This window comes from Elephantulus edwardii, unplaced genomic scaffold, assembly GCF_000299155.1.
Source record: "Elephantulus edwardii isolate Elephantulus edwardi_28Jun2011 unplaced genomic scaffold, EleEdw1.0 scaffold00098, whole genome shotgun sequence".
In the NCBI taxonomy this organism is placed as follows: Eukaryota; Metazoa; Chordata; class Mammalia; order Macroscelidea; family Macroscelididae; genus Elephantulus; species Elephantulus edwardii.
Genome location: NW_006399848.1, coordinates 10,470,089 through 10,477,855, shown reverse-complemented (window position 1 = coordinate 10,477,855; position 7,767 = coordinate 10,470,089). Strand labels below are relative to the sequence as shown.

The window sequence follows — 7,767 nt, the reverse complement described above, 5'->3', positions numbered from 1 at the left end:
TTAGGGCTGTTGTACATAAGGTCGCTATGAGTCGCAAGCGACTCAATGGCACATAACAACAACTTGTTGTTATTGTTATTGTGTTAGTTTGTTGTTAGGTGCTGTCGAGCTGACTATGACTCTTAGTGACCTTATGAACAATAAATCTGAAACCTGTCTTATCCTGTGCCATCTTCACACTTCTTGACACAATAGAACCCATTGCTGCAGTCTCCATGTCAATCCACCTGATTCAGGGTCTTCCTCTCCTACATACTCCATCCACCTTCCCCCAAATCATGTCCCTCTTCAAGGAATAGACCCTCCTGGTAATATGTCTGAAGTATGTGAGGGAAGCCTTATCATCCTTGCTTCCTAAGAGTACTCCAGTTATACCCAATCCAAGACATTTCTTTGGGTTTTTTTGCCAGTCCACGAGACACTAAGTGCTCTTCTCCAACACCACAGCTCAAAAGCATCAATTCTTCTGTCATCCCTATTCATTTTCCAGCTATCAGATACATAGCAAATGACTAGAAAGACCTTGACCTGTACGAGATTCACTTTAGTCTTCAAACTGACATCATTGCTTCTCAGTAGATTGGAGAGGTTCCTAACTGCAGACTTTCCCCGTACATTTAAGTCTCCAGATTTCCTGAGTGCTGGTACCAAGGGTGTTAATTGTGGATCCAAGTAAAATGAAGTGTTGACAACGTCAATCTCTTATCCATCCATCCATCCAGCCAGCCAGCCAGCCATCCACCCCTTCTTCCCTCCCTTTGTCCCTCCCTCCTTCCTTTCATCCATCCATCCATCCATCCATCCATCCATCCATCCATCCATCATGATGCTATCTATCAGTCCAGTAGTAGAAACAAGAAAATCTTTGACACTGAGATACATTCCATAAGGAAGGCTGCATGCTTTGATCTTCTGCAACAAGTGCTTCAAGTCCTCTTCACATTCAGTAAGTTAAGTTGTGTCACCTGCATAATGCAGATTATTGATGAGACTCCCTCCAATCCTCATGTCATATTCCTTCTCATAGAGTGCAGCTTCTTGAATAATTTGCTCAGAATACAGACTGAATAGGCATGGAAAACGTATACAACCCTGATGCACACCTTCCTTAATTTTAAACTATGCAGTAGTATTTCCCTGTTCTGATTATACAACAGCTTCATAGTCCTGATATAAATTTCACATGAGCACAATTAATTGTTCTGGCACTCTCATTTTTCTCAATGTCAACTACAACTTGTTGTGATCCACACTGTCAGATGTCTTTGCATAGTCAATAAAGCACAAATAGACATCATTCTGGAATTCTTTACTTTCAGCCAGGATCCATCTGACACCAGTAATAATATCTCTAGTGCCACTACCTCTTCTAAACCTTGCTGGAACCTCTGACACTTCTGTATCTATATACTATTCTAGCTGTTTTGGGATGAACATCAGTAGTATTTCGTTTGCAAGTGATATTAATGATATTATTAGATCATTTCCACCTTCTGTTGCATCACCTTTCTTGGGAATGGGAACAAATATGGATCTCTTCCAATGAATTGGCCAGACTGCTGTCCTCCAAATAAGTTGTTTAATGATATAAAGGATATCATCCATGAAGAAAGCAAAAGGTCATTACAAACACAGAGGAGAAAGAAAGGTCCAGGATGGATGTCAAAAGAGCCATTAAATATTGCACTAGACCACCGAGAAGCCAAAACAAAGGGAAAACATACTGAAGATTTCAGAAAGCAGCTCAAGAGAACAAAGAAAGGTATTATGATAGAATGTTCAGAGAGCTGGAATTGGAAACTATGTAGTTTTCATTTATATTTTGTTTCTGGACCATTTTCCTACTTTAGAGAAGATATCTTCTAGGATGAAAATTTTCTGTAAATTTCCTGCATTTCTTGCAAGCAGAGGCACTGGTAACTTTTCGTAAGATCTGTAATTTTTAAAACTTTTTTAGCAAAGATTATTGGAAGACTATAAAGTAGAGAGCAATGTTTTTGTTAAAGGCTTTTTGTTTTGTTTTCCACCATCCAGTATAGTAAAATATTCCATCAAAACAAAGAAGATCAATAAATGCCTACACAAGTTGTGCCAAGAAATCTGGAGAACAACCACTTGGCCAACTGACTGGAAGAGATCGATATTCGTTCCTATCCCAAAAAAAGGTGACCCAACAGAATGTGGAAACTACAGAAAAATCTCACTGATTTCACATGCAAGCAAGATTTTACTGAAGATTATCCAAAAACGACTGGAACAGCACATCAACAGAGAACTACCAGAAGTCCAGGCTGGGTTTAGAAGGGGTCGTGGTACTAGGGATATTGTAGCTGATGTTGGATGGATCTTGGCTGAAAGCAGGGAATACCAGAGGAATGTCTATCTGTGCTTCATTGACTATGCAAAAGCATTTGACTGTGTAGATCATAACAAACTATGGTTGACTCTGAGAAGAATGGGAATCCCAGAACACTTGATCCTTCTAATGCGAAACTTATCCTTGGACCAGGAGGCAGTCGTCAGAACAGAGCAAGGGAACACTGCATGGTTCAAAATTGGGAAGGGCGTACACCAGGGATGCATCCTATCTCCATACCTTTTCAACCTATATGCAGAACAGATTATCCGGGAGGCTGGGCTCTATGAGGAGAAATGTGGGGTCAGGATTGGTGGACGATTTATCAACAATCTGCGTTATGCGGATGACACAACCCTGCTTGCTGAAACTGAAGAGGACCTGAAGCGCCTGCTGCAGAGGGTCAAGGACTCCAGCCTACAATACGGATTGAGGCTCAATGTCAAGAAGACAAAGATTCTCACCACTGGACCAATTGGCAGCATCAGGATGGATGGTGAAGAGATTGGGATTGTTCACAGCTTTAGTTTGCTTGGCTCCACAGTCAACAGTCTTGGCACCAGCAGTCAGGAAATTAGAAGGCGCATTGCCATGGGAAAGTCTGCTGTTAGGGACCTCTCCAGAGTACTGAAGAGCAATGGTGTCTCTCTGGAGACTAAGGTGCGTCTGATACAGGCCATGGTCTTCGCAATCACTTGTTATGCATCAGAGAGGTGGACAATGACCAAGGAGGACAGAAGGAGAATTGATGCCTTTGAGCTGTGGTGCTGGAGAAGAGTACTGAGAATACCATGGACTGCTAGGAAAACAAACAGATTTGTCCTGGAAAGGGTTAAACCGGGTGGCTCCTTGGAGGCAAGGATTCTGAGGCTCCGTCTAACATACTTTGGACATGTTGTGAGGAGAGACCGGTCCTTAGAGAGGGACATTATGCTTGGGAGGGTGGAGGGACAGCACAGGAGTGGAAGACCCTCTATGAGGTGGATTGATTCAGTGACTGGGATAATTGGGATGGGAGTGTCAGAGACAGTGCGATTGTCACAGGACAGAGCGGAGTTTAGGGCTGTCGTACATAGGGTCGCTATGAGTTGCAAGCGACTCGACGGCACATAACAACAACAACAAGGTATTCTAATATATTTGAGGTTTCTCAGTTATGACTCAAATCCTACTGCATATGAAACATCCTTGTATAACTTACGTGACAAGGAAACTTAAACAAAACTTAGTTCAATTTTGTGTGTGATAAGTCAAGTCCTTTGTTCTTGATCCAACATCCATGAAACTGTGAGTCAGCTAAACCGTTAATCTGTATTAAAATCTCAGGCCCTTACCAGTTTTTGCCAATTCTTGCATGATGTATCTCAGTACCTAAAAGTGAATCTCAGAATACATCATTTACCTGTAAAATGTGTTATTAGCTGGTTGTTGGCATGGCAAGATGTGTCCACCACGGACGTGCAGATTTATGTAATCCCATGGAGCAGCAAAGGTATTGAACTGTCCTCTAATATGAATATCAGAGCCCTGGAAATGAGAACGTTGGAAAGAAAAATGAAGCTAGCAAGATAGGGAATCATCAGCAACCTTAATACACCTGCTTCCTTGAGGAATGCACTTCATAATCAAATAATTCTATAGTCAATTAGAAATAAAAACTTCAAACACTTATTCAGGAAACCCTGTTGTTTTAAAATACAACCTAAGTATTTGATTTTATAATTACTTCAAACGCAACTTTTTCTTCCTGTATTTTGTTGTTGTTAGATTCATCGAGTTGAGTATGACCCCTAGCAACCCTATGAACAATAGATCTGAACCCTGTCCTGTCCTGTGCCATCCTCACTCTTCCAGATACACAAGATCCCACTGCAGCAGTCACCGTGTCAATGCGCCTGGTTGAGGGTCTTCCTCTCCTTCCCCGACCCTCCACATTTCTGAGCATCATGTTAGGAGAAAGAAGGTAATGTATGATTCCGTTTTGAGGGTGATATTAGCATACACTAAATTTGTAGGTTTTGGAAAAGTCAAAAAACTGATTTGCCACATGCATGGTTTTTTAAAAAAAGGGTTGCGTCCATCGTAATGATGATTTTACAGGTCTCATAAAGTACGATGGTCTTGCTATGTGTACGTAAACAGACCATTGACAACACAGTTAATATACACCAAACCCAACTGCTATGGAGTCAGCTCCTTATAGGACAAGACTGTCCATCTTTTTATTGCAAAACAATTGATAGATTCAAGCCTCTGACCTTTTGGTTGACAGCTGACACATTACACACTGTCCAGGCTCCTTAATTAACTAGGGTATTGTTGTTATATGTGCTGTTGCATCAGACCCCAACTCATGTCTGACTCTAAGCAGGTTTTCAGAGGCATTAAATTGAAAGTAAAGAGATTGCCTGACCTTCTCTCATGGAAACACTAATCAGTTTGAATCACTTGCCTTTGGAACTGCAGCTTCTTATCACTAGGCCACAAAAGCTCCCTTAAATAAATTAACTCACTCTCTCACTATGTATTAATTCAATTCAGCCTAATTAGAAGGAAATATCTGTGATTCTTTGAATATACAAAATCCAAACACATCATTTATGAAAAAGATATGATTACATTGCTACCAGCACCTGTTTTATCAAGTCACCACAATTTCCTCAGTACTTACTGTATGATAATCAAACCATCGTGCATTAGGGACATAGCCGTAGACTCTATCACTACCCTGAAATGTAAAGATACAGAAATAAAAATACATACAAACAAAAAAAAAACACACAAAACATTTGTTTAAGAAAATCATTCATTTTAGTACTTACAAATTCCATTACGGGAGTAACCATAAATGCCGGGCCCCACAGAAACTGCTTGAATATATCCCATGTTTCCCTTTCATTAAAGAACCTTGACAGAAAGAAATGCAAATAGTCAAATTCAATCAAAACAGTCTGTCTCTGCTTGGAAAGGTAGATGGTCTCCACAGAGAAGAAAAGTCTGGATGAGAAGGATTGGCACAGGAACTGTGACAATGGTCTCAAGTGTGTCATAGATAGTGAGGTTGGCTCAGGAGAGGACACATTTCAGAGCCATTGACTAGAGAGTGCTATCAGTTGTAATCAATGTCACATAACAAAAAGGAAGTCTCTCTATCTGATACTATGAAATAATTTGTCAAACTGCATTTTTGTGCAAAAGAAATAAAAACCAAACTCTAAAACTCAGACAATTCTGTCACTCATAATTCAATGTGTAGTAATAATAGACGAGGATAAATCTTGTCCATGACTAAATTTCCTGACAAAATAAAAAGAAATATAATGGACCTAAAAAAATAGTTTCTTGAAAGAGAACTAAAGAATTAAAGGTTTTTCTCACATATAAGTAACAAACTAAGAAGTAAAATTATAAACTCCTTAGAAGAGAATCATGAAAAAAAACTAAAAGAATTTTTACTTGATAATTCTGAAAAGAATATGTTTAAAGTACTTGAAGTCATTACATAGGCAATTTTAATATATTTCTACTGTTTTACACATCCCAAGACATTTGTAAATTTGGAGTTAAAGTGTTTGAAATAGATCTGATTTTAATAAATTTTTCTTAAAGTTAATTAAGGTCTAGATAGTGGTCGCCCTTGAGTTGAATTCTACATGTGGCAATTTCAGATCTAACAGGAAGAAATGTTCCTCATTCAATTAGTGGGGAATCAAGAGTACACAAAGAAGTAAGTATACTATTGTTGTTAGGTGCTATCAAGATGAGTAAGAGTCATAGTGAGCCTCTGAATAAGAAATCTGAACCTTGTCCTGTCCTGTGCCAGCCTCAAAATCACTGACACATTTGAACCCATTGCTACAATCACTACCTCAAGCCACCTAGTTGAGTAACATGTTGTAGTTTGAAAGGTGCCAACAAATTGAGTATGAATCATAGCGATTCTATGAACAATCAGTCTGAACCCTGTTCTATCTTGTGCCATCCCCACAATGTCTGACACACTCAAACACTTTGCCACAGTCACTGTATCAACCCACGTGGTTGTGGTTCTTCCTTTCTTTCTCTGTCACTCTCCATTTCCAAGCATGATGTCCCTCTCCAAAAAATAACTTTTCCTAGATACTGAGTATACTGGGGGTATTCGATTAAGGAATTGTCTGTGATTGTTTTATACTGATTTTTTTTTTGTTTATAGTATAACACTTACAGAAGGTATCTGCTTAATACATTCCATGGAATTGAATTTTCCTAATTTTGTGATATAGAAGTTTGAGTGATTCTAAAATTTCTAAGAGCAAGATAATTTCTCTTGAGTTTGTGATTAGCTTATTTCCAAGAAGAGGTAAGATAATCCTCTTCAGTCAAGTACTTACCTATATTTACTTAATTACTGTACGTGTGAATGACTTTGAATATTGTACATAGATATTACTTGCCGTTGCATATTTTTCAAAATATTCAGTGAAATAACAGAAGGCATTGTAGATGTTCTTATAGGTAAGAATGCTTGATTTATAGAAACTGATTTACAAGTATTATTATATAATATTTATTAGTCTCTTACGTGTAAGCTAATTATAGGCTCAATTTGTATCAGGAAATTCTCATTCTATATATTTACTTGTATGAAGTTATTGAATAAATTAAATTAAAAACATCTCCCCATATTAAGCAAAACACACAAAAACCCCTCAAAACTTTCAACTTACTCATGCATAAGAGGTCTAATCACAGTGCCGCCATGAGCATGGATTTCATGCATTTGAGTATAGAAATAGGGCAATAGAGTGTATCTAATATTTAGAACATTCCTTGACATAGTAGAAAAAGTTTCGTTCCACGAAGCAGGATCTTGCCTCTGAAACAAAACCAAATAAAAAATGTTTCATAATCAGGAGTTAGTTTACATTTTTTCCCCCTTAATTCCTACTGTTCACATAGACTTTTGGAGAATGAATCTTAAAAACATCATGCTAGTGCATTGTCACAGACTACTGTAATATTTTCAAACAATGATAAAGGATTCATTCTCTATTATGTTGATGGTGTTTTACTATTGATCCAGAACCAACTTATAGACGACTCTCTGGAGGCTTTTCGGAGGCTACAAATCACACAAGAGAACTTGTACATCTTTCTCCTATGAAACAGCTGGTGAATTTGAATAGCTGGTCTTTGAGTTAGCAATTCAGTTCATGCAAGCAACCTTTTAATAAGAAAAATCTGAAAGTCATGTTGTCCCCTTGAATATTTAATTGAGCCTGGAGTTGACAAAATGTAGGTAAAAGCATATAAAGGGTAGTTAATTTTTAATAAATGACATCAATATATTCTCAAATACAGGGATAACAGTGATGTTAAAAATCTGTTGTTACTGTTAGGTGCCATCAAGTCAAGTTTGACTCATAGCA

The 7,767-nt window shown here is 38.2% G+C and overlaps 1 protein-coding gene across 1 annotated transcript in view; it reads right to left on the bottom strand.

The window, feature by feature from the left end:
• The window catches only part of SI (sucrase-isomaltase (alpha-glucosidase)), a 110,761-nt gene that overhangs the window by 10,192 nt on the left and 92,802 nt on the right, over positions 1–7,767 (bottom strand). The window contains exons 39-42 of the mRNA XM_006891503.1: positions 7,066–7,214; positions 5,179–5,263; positions 5,028–5,084; positions 3,759–3,883 (exon numbers count right to left, since the gene is read on the bottom strand). Of these exons, the coding sequence (XP_006891565.1) occupies positions 3,759–3,883; positions 5,028–5,084; positions 5,179–5,263; positions 7,066–7,214 (416 nt within the window). The remainder of the gene's footprint in view (positions 1–3,758; positions 3,884–5,027; positions 5,085–5,178; positions 5,264–7,065; positions 7,215–7,767) is intronic.